The sequence below is a fragment of the Barbatula barbatula genome (genome assembly GCF_947034865.1).
Source record: "Barbatula barbatula genome assembly, chromosome: 25".
Classification (NCBI taxonomy): Eukaryota; Metazoa; Chordata; class Actinopteri; order Cypriniformes; family Nemacheilidae; genus Barbatula; species Barbatula barbatula.
In genome coordinates, this window is record NC_136788.1 from 10005679 (window position 1) to 10025275 (window position 19597).

The following is a 19597-nucleotide window of genomic DNA, read 5'->3' on the forward strand; positions in this document are numbered from 1 at the left end:
AGTGTCGCATCAGGTCCCCAGAGAATCTAAGACAGACCCGCCGTTGCTCGACAAGGTGCGTGTCTGTAACCTTGATGTCAAATGCTTATTAGCTCTTGCATTTGCTATTGCCCTTCTCAAAGCAGTTGCCGACAACTGAAAGGAATAAATGCACCCTCGACGTTCTCTGACAGCAGCACTCGGTGCACTTTTAAATGTAGCTTTTCATTATGAGCTTGTGATGTAAACGGCTGTGTTGACTGGTTGACATGATTTCTCAGGCTCTAGAAAGAAGACATCGGGAGGAAACATTTGGCTCATGCAAATTAATCTCACCTGCAACCCATTTGCTCCGTTCCAAAACCTAGCGAGCGCCTGCGGAGGCAGCATTTTAAGGTATCGTAGGTGCCTCCCAATGCAAAGTCTGTTCCAAACTGCGAGTATCTTAATTATGATGCTTTACAGTGCTTTACACATTGTGTCTTTACCATTTTTTTATAAATTGTTGATGGATATATTTAATATCCATCTTGCTTTCTGCATATACACTGTGTCAAAAGAAATTCAACTCCTCAACTTAAAGTCTCCATGAAATCAAAATGGGAGTTTTGTGTCTTTTAATATAAATATGTAAACCTTAAGGATATCTTTAAACTAGTGTGAGCCAAAACATTGCAAAATTTACATTTAGAAGATACAAGCATTGAAACCGTCTCTGACTTCCACCAAAATGTTTTATGACATCATATTGCACTTCAGCTTCTCGTTAACATTTTTGCCCGATCAAAAGTTTACCTAGAATCTAGTGTCTTTTGTCCACTATTGGCTATTTTAAAAGGGCAAGAGGCAATATGTCCAACCCTAATTTCACGTTTCAAATGAAATCACATAATTTCATCCGACAAAGCTGCACATTTCAAAGCACTTCAATGTGCCCTGAGTGAAAAGCCTCCCGAAGCAGGATAATTCATTGCACCAACATGGACCAGGTTACATAATTTAATTACATTTTTAATATTTTATTCAATGCTGAAAGGCACTAGTACTATGGATTTGTTCGCACTGTTCGCCATTTGTAATGTATCTTTACACTGTTCTCTATGAGGTATCTTGATGAGGTCAATATGCTGTCTCAAAAGGCAGTTGTCTATGTAGGCCACGAGTCAGCTCCCTAGGTATTAAAACAGAACTTCAGTCTGTGATCAGCCATTAGTGAGACGTGATATCCTCTCTTTTTAAAGGATATTTTCACTCCCCTTATTTCAGTTCTCATTGTACCTTTTCTTAGTCTTATAATTTAGATGCCCAGTATTCTCAATCCCCAGTCTCCTCGTCCCAGGATGATTTGTGGGGCTCACTGAAGGGCGAAGTGGGGATTCCACCAGGTTAAAACAATGAGATCTGGGTAGGATAGTGATGGATGAACCAACTCCAACCACATTTGTCTTTGCTTTAACACTTTCTTGTATCAATTGTTTGAGAAAGCTTGCTTAATATGCATTTCTGAGAATTCTGCGCTGAAGGAAAGAATGAATCAATAGAGCTCGGGAACAAAGGAAGAATAGCAAGACGATTTGGGACGTCGAAGACTCTAATTAAGAGCAAGGTAGCTCATTGTGCAGGTTGTAATGAGAGCTCCATGACGCTTGTCAGGCCCGGAGATGCTGTGTAAGATTACGAAACGAATCTCTCAGGCTCCGCATTGAGATAAACAGCAAACCGTAGCGTCCAGTTCTGAAACCATCATATTATATATCAGATGGCATGTTTGAGTGTTAAATTTGATTCATCATCTGTTTATAAAGCCGACGGTAAACCCGCCGCAATGTCATGAATTAAACGAATGGCCAGGGAATAGGAGAGGAAGCATGGGGAAAATATGGAAGCGTGCTCGTGTGCAACCATGTGCAAAATTGATATTTCACAATATCTGATTTATCGCGGGGCTCGTTCCATTTAGCGTCATTGTCTCATTGTATTCATTTTTTTTTCGCAATGAGAGAAGATCATCATCTTATGCACAGAGGTCATGGGGTACTTGCAACCTGGACAGCGTTCAGCTGTGATGAATAATCATTTTTGACACGGATGGATACTCTGGATCTATATATTGACAGGCGCTTGATAAATCACGCGACAGGCAAGTGTTTGCTGATAATGAGGCGGCCGATTAAGCTCCAACTTTGATTCCAGGCCTCCTTAAAGTCATCTTTTGGGAATTGCAAGGAAAGGTGAGTGGAAGAGCATCTCTCAGTGGCTCGATCTGTACTGGGTTGAAGATCTATGAAAAGTGATGAGCAGTAGGCTTGCTTGAAATAGCAAAGGTATTAAACTTTTGAGTCGGGTCAAATGTTAGCAGTATGGTTAAAGGGATAGTTCACCCAAGAATGAAAAATCCGTTATTTACTTTCCGTCTTTGAACCTTCGAACCTGTATGACATTCTTTCTTCTGCAAGACATAGAAGATCTTTTGAAGAATGTCGGTAATCGAACAACGGCGGTACCCATTGACTTGCATTGGTTTTGTGTCCATACTAGAAGTGAATGGGTACCTCAGTTGTTCGGTAATCAACATATATTATTTAGGGTTTTGTAGATTAAAGAAAGCCATACAGGTTTAAAATGACAAGAGCGTGGGTAAAAGATGACAGTATTTTAATTTTTGGTAATTAACAATGTTTTTATTAAGCATTTTTCAGTACACTAGCTAAAAACCTGGCTGACAATACTCACCTAGATAGATATTTATGACTCTACTCTTAATTAATCTCAGTGCCATGTAATATGCTTTCAATTCAAAAGTTATTCTTTATCAGTCCCAATAATTCGCACCACAAGCTTTTATGGAGGGGGGCTGTCTGTCATGCATCAAATCTTTCCTCGCAATAACTGTAAAACGCACGGCTGGGAATCCAGACTTGTAAAAGTGCTCCCAAGGACTAATGTTGTTCCACAAGGTGCCTGTGTTGCGGTCCTTGTGGTACAGCATGACGAATTAGAGGAATGATGAATGGACTGTCTTCAGGGCTCAGATGTCTTTAGAAGGGTTAAACAGTGTTCGGCACAGACTACGCTAACTGTTCTAGCATTTGAACATGAAAGCACTTTGTTTTGAGAGCTGTGGGAATCAACGTATGGAGATGATCACAGAGAATTCCTTTGTGTTTGTTTCTACATCAGCGCATTCGAGATTTGATGCAGTGTCACCTTTGGTTTTTGAAAGATATCTTTAATCAGGCATGTAAACGACAGAATTTTCATTGCATTACATCACAATGCATTTGTGTTTGAAGTGAAGTAGAAAATAGAGATGTGTTGGAGGTTTAAAAGCGTCCTTACTGTTTGAACATAGAAAATGTGTGCAATCGTCTTGCTCTTGTCAATAAATGGTCATGTGATCTATGCCATTCTTACACTATATAAACTAAAGTTTCGGGACACCCCCTTCTAATAAACGTGTTTATCTATTCCAGTAAATCCAATTAAAACAAATATTATACCATATGATACAATATTAAAGAATTTTCTTTCCATCTTCGTTGCAACAGTTTTGGAAGAGGCTATATCTGTTCTGGAATGACTGTACCCCTGCGTACAAGTCATTGATTGGTTTGTGTGATAAGTTTTTGGCTCAGATGTGTTCAGGCTTGGGCTTTATGAAGTTCTTCCACACTAGACTGAATCAATCATTTCTTTTAAAGGTCCACTGTATAAAATTTTGCAGCATCTGGTGGTGAGGTTGAGAATTCCAATTGCTCACTCCACCCCGTCTCCTCCCTTTCAAAACACTACGGTGGCTGACACAGTGCTAAGACGTTGTCGTGTTTTCACTTCTTTGCCGAAGGAGACAACGTATTTATGAAAGCAGTTTGTCCATTTAGGGCTATAGGAACCACAATGTATATAGATATAAACATTTCATTCTAAGGTCATAAAAACATGACGCTTCATTATGTACAGTAAGGTCTTTAAGCATCTCTGAAGACCGTTATGAATATTATATGGCATTTCTGTCAATAGGTCCTCTAAAAAGTGACACGGCACCTTTAAATCTTGCTTTGTGGACAGTTGGAATAGAAAAGGGTCCTGCCCAAACTGTTGTTAATGTTTTTATTAAAAGTATTATTACAATTTCTGCTCATGTATATGACTAGAGTAGTCCAACTTGTTTATTAAAGGGGACGTCCCAATACATTTGTCCATGTAAAAATCAAAGGGAGAAATGTTTCAACAATAAAATGCGATTTATTCAACAAATCTTTTCAAAAACATATGATCAAGTTATTATAAATAGCCACTTAAGTTCAAATGAGGCAATTAAAATGTGTTTATAAATTATTTGCCCAGGGGTTGATTTGTACTCTGTGTATATCACAAGGGGTGAAAGGTTCCAATAAAATCTAAACATAAACCACTCAAGTGAAGCATTTTTTAATTAAAATGCAGCTGCTGCAAGGCCAAAGTCCACCACTGGTGGAAAATGACCATTGGTGAGTTTTCTCACTTCATCATTCATATTAATCTTGATATAATGTAATAAAATAATGCATGGACAGCGATGATTACTCTACAGCGGAGGAAAGGAAGATTAATTTGATCCAACACCCTCAGGATTTATTAAGCATTGATTTCTTAAGGATGTGCCTGGATGTTGGTTGCTGAGCCTATAGGTGCTTTATTTTGGGGGGAAATACAATTAGGAGGAGTGGCATTATGAACTAGAGCTGATCTGAGTTATTTGTTATCGGTATGTCCCTCACTCCCCGGACCGCAGGATGCATTTGTGTTGATTTCCCCTCCACAGTCAATTTCCCACAATCCCAATATGCGGTGGAGGGGTAGAGAAAGGCGAGCTGTTAATTGATTGGCAGCGGTTTGCATATACAGTAGCGGAAAAATGTCACGTCAAGCTGTTTGTGTGACCTAACTGGCACTCGGCTGGAGTGACTGAAGAGGGTAATTTATCATTTGACAGTCTTTAGAACGGGCTGTCCGCGCTGTCGTGCTATTGTTAGCGTCAGCGGTCAGCTGTCACGCATGTTGGATTAGCGGCCGTAGATGAGCGACTCAGCAGGATGGACACGAGCAAGGCCACACAAGGAAATGTCACGGGAAGACAACCGTTGCATGAAGATCAGGGCCAATGATTAATAATCTGTGGTGAGAATGTTGCAGAGAGGACCACACACAGTGGTTGTTTGGACCCCGGTAGTCGGGTGGAAACAGACAAACTGTGAAGAGATTCAATTAAACTGTCAGAGAAGTGGTCTAAAGGGTAAATCACGTATTGGTGTTTTTGTATCGGTGTCCCAAGTATGAATCTAAATGTAGTGTGTGCCAAATGTCATCAGTACCAGTACAATATCAAGACAACACTTACTAGTCCTTACCATAAAGTTCTAGATAAAGATAATTAAAACATAACGTTTTAATATTGTTTATATATCCGTTTTGTGATTTTAAAGGGATAGTTCACCTTAAAATTTAAAATTCTGTTAACATTAACATCTACATACCCTCATTTCAAACCAAAAGAGGATATTTTGGAGAATGTTGTTTAGCAGCCCCCCCCCCCCCCCCCCATTCACTTGCATTGCTTACAATAAATTTTCCAAATATCTTCTTTTGTGTCCTGCAGAAGAAAGAAAGTCATACAGGTTAGAAATGACAAGAGAGCATATGTAAAGGATGACAGCATTTTTATTTTGAAGGTGAACAGCTCCTTTAAGACAAACCTTGTTCAATTCATCAGTCAACAACACCATTGCTGAGTATTGTCTTTTTAAAACCACACGTTTTTGTCACAAACATGTAGTAACCAATCACATACACAGTTGTGACTTAGTGGAGGCGGAGACTGATTTGCATTTTCATGATCCACAGACAAAATGACACAAGGGTGTGAAGTTCCATTAAAGCAATTCAAAGGCATGAAGGAATCATTTTTAATATCAACTACGGGGGACTTTAAATCTCATTCCGTACCCATTTCAATTTCTACTTGAAATTACCTTACTTTTGTGTTGGGCTGTCACTATAATACGATTTCTGCAGAATTAAAACAATAGCAATAGTCATGTTTTTAATGTCAAAGTTACTGGTAATACTGGTATTGATGGTAACCGTGATATTAAACCCCATCTGTGTTTTAATTCGACACAAATGAAAATATCGTAAACTATACAGCACCAATTCAAAATATTGCCTTTAGAGTCACAATGCTTACAAAATCTCTTTCTCTGGCTCTGTACACTTGTATTATTAGTGTAATTCATTGATCAAATGAAAGACAACAAAACAAAAAAATAAACACAAAAGTAAAGAATTTTACATCATTCACCCACACCGCAAACTGTGAAGTAAAAAAGATTCCCTGATATCGTGAAAGCCCTATGCATATTACAATGTATTAAAAAACTGGGAACTCTATATTCACTGCTCAGTTAGTGAAATTAACTAAACGAATTCATGCAGTCCCACCACAAAATAATGAAGTTAATCTTTCATGCAAGTTTAAGTGGGTTGAACATGAGAAAATTAAGTTGAATTGACTCAATAGTTTGTGCATTTAGAATTAAGAGATTTGTTCTAGAATTTTCATTTAAATTTTGATTAAAAAAACAAGAACACAATTGTATTAAGTAAGTTTACTCAATTCATTTCATGAAATCTACTACGACACAGAATCATTTTTTACAGTGCAGAGTGTTAAAATAATCTACTGTCCTTTACACTTGTAAACAGTTTGCCACATAGATAGTGTTAAAAATGAAAATGATAAAGATCAAGTCCAAACTTTTTATGGCTTAGGCTCAATTACACATCGTATCATTCTTTGGGCTCGCTAAAATAACATGCTGTTGGGCCTTTACCACATATGCTCAGCTGGATGTTGGCAAAAAAAATGAGAGTAAGATAGAGTACGAAATGATCAGGTTCTTATCTGATGTTTCCACCAGGAGATGGAAGTTTGCTGGAAATGAAGACTTAAAGGCCTCCATGACAAAACGAATGTCCCCGTATCTCTCTGTCGTCAGCTGTGCTCGCCTTCACCAGCACACCTGCTCTCCTGCATTAAGTTCATATCTCCCCTGCCACAAGCATCTCGTTCCCTTGCAACTCTGCTCCCTCGTTCAATCATTCTGTGCTGTGAATGGCAGCGATGTGGAAAGGTGACATTCGGCTGTCTGGTGAATGGTGGACGTGAATCAATCAGTTTTGGTAGATTCAGAATGACTAACGTTCGGAGGTGCGCTGCCTTGCCAGTGTGCATCTCTATAATCCTATTTTGCAGGCGGCCTTTGCGGTTTAGCGTTTGGCTGTTGCACAGCTCAGGCTGGAGGATGCTGTGCGGTGTGGTGATGCTGCTTCTGAGCTCTTTTTCCTTAGATGTAAATGCTCTCATAAAAGTTTTTGCGTTGATTTATTGATGGTCTGTAACTTTTTGATAGGATGATTCAACACTATGAACGGGTGATGAATCAGATGAACTGATTTTGTTGAATGTTTCTCGAGATAATGGTTGTGATGATAATAGCCCATAGTAGATTATACTGATTTGGGATGTGTGAATTTTTTTAACCACATTTTATTCTTTATTTTGATAGGTTTGTTTATTCATTCATTCGTTTATTTTTTTAAATATTTCATTTTCATAATCTTGCTTAGGGCCCCAAACGATCAGTCTATGAAATTCAGAGGAGTAGTAACATCTAGAAAATTCTACCTTTATTCTAATTGTTATCAAAAAAAATTTATTCATTGTTTAATAAGGATAACTCGGTTAGTTATCCAATGTATACAGTGTTTGGTTGAGTCATATGTTTGTAAATATAATGCAAGTCATGTAATAATGTGTCTCCTTATTTATGTAGATTATATATACAGTACAAAGCTGGTTTAAAGTTTAGGGTCACTTGACCGAAATGTTCCTCATTATCTTAAAATCTTTTGGTCTAGAGGGTGTATGGTTAAATGTTTGAAATTAGAGTATGCTAAAAACCATTTTCTCTACAAAACTATCATAGAACAACTGAAAAATATTTAATATAAAAAATAAGATCCTATTTGATGCAACTCCTTTAGTATTGTTTAGGAAATACCAGGGTGAGACCTCGAGAAAATGCAGAGAGGATGTTTTACAAATACACAACAAAGGGTGATTACTTTGAAGATTGTAAAATGCAACAGTTTTAAAATTGCCAAAATATATCACATAAAAATACAACATAACATTAAAATTATAACAATAACTTTATTATACATGTTTGTATGTCAATGTCCCCATCTATATTTGGTCTTACACTTTGAAAAAAGTATTTGAAATCCTTAACTAAAGTGTTATTGTATGTTTTTGTATTTTTCTCTATAAAACTAATTTAAGATATTTATGCAATTATGTCTTTAGACAACCAAACGTGAGAGACATTTAATTTACCCTAAGTTAAGGGACCCTATACTTATAACACTTTTCAAGCTAATGCATTAGCTAATATGAACAACACTTTTACAGCATTTATTCATTTTAGTTAATGTTACTTTCAGCATTTACTACTACATTTTTAAAAGCAAGCGTTCTGTCTGTTAACATTAGTTAATGCAACATGAACTAACATGATTAACTGCATTGACTACTAACATTAACAATAATAAATGCTGAAAAATGAAATTGTAAGCTAATGTTATCTTTTGCATTTACTTACTGTTACCAAATAGCACCTTATATAAATGTGTTACCACTTATGTACTGTATATGTGTGGGCAAAATATATAAATGATACAATATAAACAATTGAAGTGTATGTGGGTATATATAAATCTATCGTTTGGTCGCAACATAATTCCATTCCACTCTTTCATTTGTGCTATTCTTTGATGAATCTTAAATATCACGTTATAGACTTACACTATAAATATTTTGCATGGTCTACATACAGTAGGTGCTACGTGCAAACTTCTAAATACTTTTGGTATCCTTCTGACCTCTAAATCAAACAATGGCTAATACATCACGCTTACATGAGGGAAGGAGAATTCTTCAGACCTAATTTATTATTGGCCAGGTTCTACATCAGAGACCGTCCCCTTATGAGGTCACACTGTTTTCTGCTGCATCCTCCCGGACATGCTTCATCAGTCCTCCTTATGGTGACCATATACACCAGAACCATTTCAATTAATTCTTGTAAAACATTAAAACACGAATGACCCCTCAATGCACCGCCAAATTCCAAAAATCCAAAGCAGCATCTTTTAGCCGGCAGTGTTTGACCTAAGTATAGCTGGTCCCGTTGGAAGCTAACTCCCTCAACTCAAAGTCACCGCCCCTGCTTTATCTTTGGTCCCGTGTGATGGGCCCCAAGGGATCCAGGGGTGGACAGGTATGGTGACAACCAGGTCTCAGTTAGGTTTGGGAACACATTTCAGACCTGTTTTGAGAACGGGGACACTGGTCATAGATGATTAATGGTGGGTGTATATGACTGCTTGAAGGGCAGACCATAATTCACCACACGCGCCTGGAGGAACTCTGTTGAGCCGAAGCGAATGCAGCGTTCGCTGAGCCTGCAGGTAAACCACGTCGCTCTACTTGCGTTTATCTCAGGTGCAAAGTTGTCCCTCTTTAAACGTGCAGTGGTTTTTATCATGCTAATACATAATTGCCCACTCGCAATTATCGATAATTGCGGGAGTTCTTCTTCGGTTTTCCCTTAAACAGAAATTTGCACTATAAAAAGGGTCCCGGGTTTGGATTTCACACAATTACACATTTGCTGCTTTTCATCTCTTTTTAATCTCATCCAAATCTGAAACGTGTAGTTTGTTCATAAACACAGCTGAGACCCGACGATTTGCTTTGACATTTTGCTAACCGAATAAAGCAGTCCTATCAATGTTGTGCCTCTATCCGTATACTGATTAAAATCATTTGAATTGCAGATGATTTACCTTTGTCTAAAGAGTTCAGTAAACAGAGGCGTCACATTGATAGTTGTGCCAATTTTTTATTGAAAGAAGATCGCCACCCGCTTCGGTCATGTGACCGTCAAATGTGGCAGTTATGACTAAAATAATCTGGATTATTTCAGAAATATATTATATTGACGTCCTCGGAGTCAAGGTCTCCTTAAAAAACTATATGTCGACAGGCCTCGTTTTTCATTTTTTACTTTCACAAATGTTCACTGAAAACAGCAGATTCGAGACAGAAAACTCACAAATGTTCACTGAAACACATCCGGTTCGAGACAAAAAAACACAATTTTAAAAATGTGTATCTTCCACACTGTCAATTCTTTTGTCGCTTGGATGATACCCTTCACCCAAAAATAAAAGTCCTGTTATCATTTACTCACCTTCAAGTTGATCCAAATCTGTATACATTTCTTTGTTCTGATGAATACGGAGAAAGAAAAATGCTTGTAACCAAACAGTTCTAGGCCACCATTGAGGACCCTTTTAGGAAAAATTACAGCCCCAGAACTGTTTGCTTTCCTACATTCTTCAACAAACGAATGTATAAGGAAATGTATAATGTAATTGTTTCTTATTATAATTTTTAAGATGTGTCTTTCATTGGTACCGCCCCAAACTTGCTATTGGTTGAGTCAAACAATGGGTTTCGTTCACTAAAAATTTCGTCGATTTTTTGTTTGAACTTCTCACTCCTAATTCACAACACGTGCGTGAATTTGTTCTTAATCTCGTCCTAATGTTGGTGAATTTTGAGTATTTGAAGTTAAGTCATTTGCATGAAACACACCCAGTCCGTCTCCATATAAGGGCTTTCCGCCTAACCTTTCCTTCATCCCCTGTCGTCACTTAAGTCGAAGATACTCCAGGTAACCCCATGTGACGCTGTCTACAGACACACTCGCAAGTTATTCAAAGTTCGCAGTCTAACGCAGCTTTTCTTACTCTTTAACTGTATATAATAAAATCTTATTAAATATACATCATATGTACAGTAATTATTTATATATATATATATATATAGGCCTATATGTATATAATTGAAAGTATATAACTATCATCCTAAGATTAAACAAACATTTTGTCAAGAGAAAGAGAGACACTGATGATTTTTGCCTACGTGTGCTTTCAGCTGGTCCTATATTTTTTAGTATATACAGAATACATTTTAGTACGCAAGTTTTAGTGAATCATGATTTGTTCTTGAAAACGTTCAATCAAAGTTTTCATGCACAAATGTATGCATACCCATGCTTAGTGAATGAGACCCAATATTCTTACAGTATATCAGGCTGGTTGAGAACAAAAAAAATTGACACATATAATGTGTGACCAAAAAATACATTTTTCGTTTTTTTGGTCATCAATCATGGCAGTAATGACTGCAATAATCCGGATTATTTCAGAAATCTATTATAATCGATGTCACTCAAAGTTCCTCTTAAAATGTGAGATGTGATGATGTATGGGAAATCAGACGGCAGGCATCGTTTCCCATTTTTACTTGTTTTTGAAGTCTTTACGCTTTTGCAAAAACTGTGGATAATTTATTCATAGCTCAGCATTTAGTAGCTCTAATCTACGTCTGATGCTGTTACTGGTGCTTGTAATTGTATGATATTGTTAAAGCTAGTTTTCAGGCAGGCTGCTTATCAGAACCAGTTTAGTGTGCAGCTTGTGGGGAGGGAAACCCAAATTGAAGAGAAATCAACTGGCGCCTTAGTAAGCAGGGTCGGAATTACCGTGATGGACCGGGGCTGGATTTCTCTCTCATGCATATTTTTGCCCATTGTCACGATCTTCATCCTTAATAGAAGCTGACAGAATGTAAATGGGATTTTAAGGGAACTGGCAAAGTCTGTAATTTTTCTCATTTAGTCCACGGATGAGTGAGCCAAGCCGGTAAGATTTGTATGGGAATTTGAGATGGTTCGGTGCAACATGTCAAACCCTGATTATGAACTCAAGAGAGCCTTTTTACCTGAGCCAATCGTCTTTGTGCGTCAACGCTGCCTTTCTTACAGGTCGTTTAAGTAGAGCTAATAGTTTGCAATGACATCTCCATGGATAAAATAGATATCAGCGAAATGACAAAGAAGATAACTTGACAACAGAATTATTGTTGCATGTTAAATAGCTCATTTAAAAAATCAGGATTGATCAAATTATGCCAAAGAAAATCAGAATGTAATAATTTACAGCTTTCAATGTCAATGTATTAATACAATAATTTAAAAGCTGAAGTTTGCGCAGAGTTTTGGCACCAAATTACTTTTATAAAACAAAGATATAAAAAATGGTTTCTCAAACACCCTCGTCTTCCATTGATCAAAAAAACAAAACTCGCCAATAGTTGAACCAGCTGTCTCTACATATTAAGTAAAATGAAATTTTGTCATAATTGACTGGTTATCTTGTCATTTCAAAGCTGTGTTTATGTCTTCTGCAGAACACAAAAGAAGATATTTTGAAGAATGTTAGTACACAAACAACAGTGGTACCCTTTGACTTATACTCTACAGACACAAAACCAATGCAAGTCAATGGGTCCCGCCGTTGTTCTGTCATTCTTCAAAATATCTTCTTTTGTGGTCTGCATAACAAAGTCATACCGGTTTGAAATTGCATGAGTGTGAGTAAATGATGATAGAAGTTTCATTTTTGGGTGAACTATCCCTTGAGAAAAAGAACTTTGCACATTTCAGCTCTAAATTCGAGTGGCCCTCATTGTGTGACACACCTTGTGTAAAATTTGAAGATATGTCGTCAAGTTCACATTAAATGCGTCGATAAAACCAACAAAGCACGCTAACAGCATTCTCCTTCAAAAATCCTCGTAAACACTTTAAGTACTTTTAGTCTTGGGGTGAAGGGGGGGTCTGTTATTGGGGGAGCACTGCGGCTGTAGCTGAGAGACGCTGTGTGTAATGCAGCCTGTTAGTGATGTTAAATGAAGCTTGAAGCCTGGCTGACAGCAGCATTCCTCCACAGGCTCGGCGCTGAGAGAACAGGAGGAGATAGGCCAACAGGGGCAGAGTAATGGCCTAAGAGAAGCCACCCAGGACACGAGCCGTTCCGCAGCGGACGGTCCATTATCTCATAAAGGCCATTATCTTAATGGGTTGACCGTCTCGATATGACAGATATCACAGAAGGACTGACATATAAACAGTTTTTATAGGATGAATTTGCCAGTGTACAATCACTGCGGTTAAACATTGACCCAAAGCTGTTGTATATAACCATGGTGGGTTACATTTGACTTTTTCTGCGTGTATATTGTAACTGTTGTTACAAAACAAAGGTTTATCACATATACACTAATACACTAGAATTAACGTTTATAATCTCTTGCGAAGAAAGCAACATGTGTAAATAACGTTCCAGGACATTGTTATTTGTTGTCATGAATCCACCCTTTATGGATCACATTATCAATGTTAAATAAGGTTTGCTACAAAGATACATCATATAAAACTGTTAAATATATATCACTTTATGATTCTCAAAATACATAGGATGGTCTCTCCCCAACGCAGAAATCTCTGCAAGTCTCTTCAGAGCAGATAGATGTTTTGTGTGATAAAATCACTCGCCGAGCTCACTACGTTTCCAAATTCAAGCTGATTCCAGTTCATTCCACAGCAATAGCAGATTTACAATAGAGCAAAGTCAACTCGCTTTAAGCGTAAATATTTCTGTTGTCCATTCATGTGCGCTCGCTTGGAAAAACTCCTAGTTATGCATGTGTTTTCGCTTGCGTTCATCAAAGAAGTCGCTTGTGTATTCACATTGGAAATCCTTCCCCGCAGAAAATGGTTTGTTTCTTTGGTCTGTAAAAATTCACCAGATCCTTTTACGCTGCCTGATCCAAAGCGAGTTCATGAATAGTTCGTCCGGACATGTCATTCATTGTACTGATCGTTGGCCAGTTTCAGGCATCTGCGGACGAAAAGCGTTGGCGAGTTCCTGCGGAGCGAAGGCTCTGGCTTGATTGACAGCGCAGGGGAGATCAGTTCCTCATGGTCCATGTAAACTCCGTAACGTGAGGTCCTCACCCTTTATCTTATGACTGCAGGACTAATGGAGATACTGACAGACAGAGCTAACTGGACTATGATGAATGTTCCCCTCCCCCGCCCAGCTGTAGCTTTGGAGTATGAAGAGTGGCTTCCGGACGCGCCGACTCCTTCGGGAAAACTGGTCCCCACTGGCGTCAGGATACCTGGAATATAACAAGGCAACAGTTAGTGGGTGAGACATGATTGATTTCGACTTACAAGTGCTTGGATCCCACCTTGCCTGGACTAATGGTTTCAGTGGCTGTGCTGGTATTCTGCTCAATGCAATGTACTCATATGTATGTAAAATGTCTACATACTGTATACTCATAAGCATACACAATATTATACAATATATATCTTATACGTTTACAGTTTTTATATGTATTATGTAAATTATCTGTATATTTTTTCATAGTCTATCTATAATCTGTAATTCTCTCTCTCTCTCTCTCTCTCTCTCTCTCTCTCAATATGCAGTATAAAATATAAGTATTTTTGCTCTGGCATTATATGTAACTGTAAAGAAGCATGCAAGAGAAGTAACTGTGAAGAAGTAATGTAAATGGTATTGTATGAAGTTTTTACCATACTAATACTGTAGGTCAGATTTCAATATTATTACAGGCCATATTCCTCATAAATGGACACATAAAAATCTAAATATATGTCATCCCATCTCCATTTGTTGGCTGTTGGCTTGGATGTCTTCTCACATAAACGTGCATCCTATTTGTCACATCCATAAAACCCTTTTAAAATAGAAAGCTCGTCCGTAGACTGATATTTGTATATTTTATATATATAAAAAATGCAATATATTGGTAATAAATGCAGTCTCTGAGAATTCATATTTTAAGATGTCACATCCACACCACTGGAATTTCCCAACAATAAGCTTCAGTGCAGTTGGATTTGTAATGCTGAAAATATTGATACAATAATAATACCCTTTTAAAAGAAGCCAACATTGATTTTTAAGTTTTTACACTGAAGATAAACAGCACTTACTGTGGTTGTTTTCACTCGACCGCCCGGCTGTGCACACGTCCAGCCTGATCTGTTTACCAACAGGTCACAGCCTTCATCATCCAAGCATGGCATCATCTCACACCACTGTCCGTTCCTCACGATATGCGCTGTTAGAAGAAAAGACAACCAAGAGTCAAGAAAGTCATGTTCTAATGTCAACATGAGTTCAAAATCTATTGTACTTGCATAATATGACATATTTCTAAATGACACTAAACAACAAGACAATATTATAAGGTTGAAACTTGATTTTATCTGTTTGCATTGGGTCAAGGACTTTTTATGAGAGAATAAAACTTTGAGACATGAATGAAAAAGAAAAGTCATTTTAGAGACGAAGCAAGTTCTAGCATTTTGATGTTCGTTTATGAAAAAATTGCTTTGGGATTGTGTGCACCAGTGGATTAAAAAGTAAATTGGACCAATTTGGGTTTTAAGTTGACCGAAGCCCTTTGGTGCACCTTGGATAGACAAAACTGTACAAATCATCTTCTAAATAAGCCAATTTTAGTTTCTTATTATGTGCATGCACTGAACATCAAGTGTGGTTTACCTTTAACTAGATGGTAAAAATACATAGAAATTCACATTACTGAATAAAACTCACAGGGCAAGACTCCATAATGTAAGAACATTTCATATTACAAAGGCAAATAATAATGAAAGAAAAGACATCCAGCACTTGGCCTAATATCCTACACCTTTCTCTTTGAAACAGATCGCTGAGGTCCAACGCTGAGGCTTTTTTCCTGAGGTAAGATTGTTTTTGTACTTAATCAAACATAAATGTCTATTTATAATAACTAGGGCACCCTTACATGTTCATTTGCATACCATGACACCCCAATTGGCCCTTAGAGAGAGAAAAAAGGGGCGGGTGGAAGGAAAACAGAGAAAATGAAAGGAAGAAAGAAAGAGCGTGTGCGTTGGTGAGGTAGAGGAAATGATAATCAGAGTGAAATATAACCCAGGGAGGCAAAAGTACATAAATATCAGTGTGGCAGCGCTGTACGTTTCGAGGGAGGCTAACAAAGTGTGCGCGGAACAAGAAGATACAAATGGTGAAACAAAAGAGGCGAAATGTCATTCTCGCTGAAGAGAAGGCACGTCCTTAAAGGTAAAAAATTGTTTCTGAGATGCCTTGAAAACTCAAAGTAGTTTGTTATGTGGTGAATATTTCCCTCACAGCATCTACTCTGGGGACTAGCTTCCTCTACTAATCCCTGGCATTAGTATTCACAGTTATGCCCCGGGCCATAACGACAAATAAAAGAGCCTTTCATGCAAATTTGGTACGTCTTCATTCCGTAGCCATGATTTACTAAACCGTAGGTTGCAGCCAGTGGTGGTGTTATCTGTTTTGAGATAAGTATGCGACACGATGACACTCTGGTGAAGTTTTAATTTGTTTAGTTATTTATTTTTCTAATTTTAAATATATCGATAAGGCATGGTTATAAACGAGGCAAATGACCCTTTAAAGGTTCAATGTATAATTTTTTGTAGGCTCTATTGACAGAAATGCAATATAATATACATTACTATGTCTTCAGAGGTGTATAAAGACTTCTATCTGCATACACCTCGGTTCTCCTTACATGGAATTCACCATGTTGTTTCTTCAGAGTCCCTAAATGGACTCTACAGAACGCGTTTCGTAAATACGCTATCTCCTTTGGCAAAAAAGCGCACAACCTGATGACATCTTTGTTCTGTGTCAGCCACCGTAGTGCTTTCAATGGGAGGGGTGGCGTGAGCCATTGGTTGCAATTCACAAATTCACCGCTAGATGCCTCTAATCTCATACACTGGACCTTTAAAGAAATTAATGTACAAAAAGATCCACATACAAGAGGGTTTTTCAACCTGATCTTATGAGACTGTAATTATTGGACGAGGTGGCTAATTTCTATGAATTTGCACAATGTTATTGAAAATCACAAAAACCTACGATTATTTAAAAACGATACTGAAGCCCCTCCCCTAAACCTAATATCCCTGGTGTGAAAGCAAAACATACTAAAACATACAAATAAGATTGTACACATTCATACGAATTAGCTTAATGTAGTTACGAATTCCCACGAGATTGTGTTGGACTTCCTTAAAGATGATTGAAAAAAAAGTATCTCATAAAGCTTATACAGACTTCAAACTTCAAGGCTTTTCAAATAGTCTTAAGCATTCATGCTTTGTAAAGCAAATATCAAAGTCTATATCTAGCAAAACCTCTCTTTTACTCAAAGGTTTTATAGGCTTTATATAATTTTCTTGTGTGAATATTTTAAGATCTCTACAGAATAATAGGCTGAGCAATGCTAAGAGATAATAAGTGGTTGCTAAGGTGTTCTAAGTGGTTGCCAGGTAACCACTTAAAACACTTTAGATCTGTGTGCCAGCTTGGGCATTATGGTGGTTGATCATCCTCTTGTACGACGTCAGGTCGCTCCAGACTTTAATGATGACAGCACGTCAACATTTTAACTCTTTCAAGAAGTCAACAAACAACAGCTAAATAGTGTCCTGTCAACACATAACACAGTAAGGTCTCAGTCTAATGAGCTGTCCTCCATCTCCTGGCTCTGTTTTGGCGATTGTCACTCCAGTAATGGCAACCAGACTATGACTGAGTGCACAAAGTACTTCTGAATCAATACATCAAAGATTCAGTTTTTCAACTTTAGAGGCAAAAGAAATACGGGTGCTGTTTACTAAGGACCAAAATGTGACATTGTGCGATTTAATCCTGTATCTTATTGTAAATGAAAACATCAAACAATTCAGATTAAGCGCAAATGATAGCATTAATTCACAATACAATCCTGTTTTTGTCAGAGATGTTGTATATTGAATCTCTTGAATTGTAATCTGTATATTTTAAGTATCCACACGCAGAGACTGACATGAGAAAAGCCAATAATGCAACAAATATCAAACTAATCCCTGCTATCAATTCCTATGCGAGGATTGTCTTGCTAACTACCCGTGCATGTTTCTCATTGATAGACAGCATACGTCTGCTATCTCACCAGCAATGAAAGAAAACTTTTTTTGCTGCCTTGCGATGATAGTTTCAGAATAAATGTAAAATGAACGATGTAAATTCAGTATGTAAGCTTTTGGCATTTACATGTTTTAAAAAATTATTTTTAAAATGGTGGCAACAACAATAAAGACGGAAATGTTAAATAAAGTGTACATACAGTATAAAGAGTTCACTTGCAAAAACGGATAACTCAAAAATTTTGTTTTTTTATTGTGTTATCCAATTACTATCAATCAAACTGCAGTTGGGTTTGGATTAGGTAACAATAACTCAAAAATACAGTTAACTAACACAATAAAAACATTATAACTAATAAAATATCATTTTTAAAAACAGAGCTATATTTTTGCAAAAGACAACTATTAATATATTATTTGGAATAAACAAATGTTCCACTTGTTTTAAATATGAATATACAGCTCCAGCTAAAAAATTATCAGACCACTCTGAAATAGTTTTAGTTTTATCTGAATTTACAAATTATTGATTTGTGTATATTTTGATCAAATTATCTTTTCTGCCAGATTTATTCTTATTTGCATTTATTTGCATGAACAAAAGTAGTAACAAAAATGATTAAAAGCAAAGCAAACAAGCAAATAATATGTTTTAATATTATAATTATGTTTATCATGTATTTTAACCCACATTATTTTTATTTATAGCCACTATGTGCTTCTTTCACATAACTGTGGTTTGTTTCTGTTGAAATACGATAAACACTGGAATTGTATGGGTGCAATTCAATAAATACAGAAATGCTGATTCAAATTTGGAGTTGTCTTGTAATTTTCTCCAGAGCTATTTATGTAATATAGTTCATTATCCTAATTGTAGGCTGTTTGCAGTTACTAAGCCATGTAGCGGCCTGCCGCATTCATATACTGTAGAATGTACTAACACGTCCTCATTTTACATATCGTCTCATGAGATCAGAGAGTCAGAAAAATGTTTCATAATCAAACATTATCAATATCTTAGTGTTCCTGCAAGCACCGTCCTTGTCAAATTCCAAAATGTGATTTACAAAAAGGCCCAAAATTTGACTTGTGTAATGTTCATTCATTATGTTCTGACGAAAGGTAGGTCCTGTCCTCAAGGCTCTGTCATTCCTGGCCTAGTTAAGACTTTAGCTGTGACTGATGGCCCATGCAGAGGCCGGACTCGAGATTTATCAGGACAATAAATGAGATGGGCTTCTCATCGCACCGGTGTACGATTACTCAGACGTTTGGCAAAGAAGAGAACATCAAACATCTGTCCATTCGTTTTTACAGCACATACAGGTTGAGCATATATGTGTAGAGGTGCAGACTTGCATTCCTATCAGCTTTGCTTACACAAAGAAATGTCTATAATTTACAAGTAACACATGTTCTTCTTTATAATTAATTCATAAGCTTAAATATTCAAACAGTTTTTAAGCCAAGGCCCTTCTGTTGTTGATGTTAAGCCTCGCTATAATGCCGTCCGTCAGAAGAAACTTGGGAATTTATGATGTCATAAA

At 37.2% G+C, this 19597-nt stretch overlaps 1 protein-coding gene across 2 annotated transcripts in view; it reads right to left on the minus strand.

Moving 5' to 3' along the window:
- Positions 1 to 13110: 13110 nt before the first annotated feature.
- tafa5b (TAFA chemokine like family member 5b) overlaps positions 13111 to 19597 on the minus strand; it is a 33791-nt gene continuing 27304 nt past the window's right edge. Inside the window, exons 3-4 of one of the 2 annotated variants that reach the window (XM_079450867.1) lie at positions 15024 to 15151; positions 13111 to 14176 (exon numbers count right to left, since the gene is read on the minus strand). In XM_079450867.1, coding sequence (XP_079306993.1) covers positions 14168 to 14176; positions 15024 to 15151 — 137 coding nt within the window. In that variant the 3' untranslated portion in view covers positions 13111 to 14167. The remainder of the gene's footprint in view (positions 14177 to 15023; positions 15152 to 19597) is intronic. The other variant, XM_079450868.1, reaches the window with a different exon arrangement.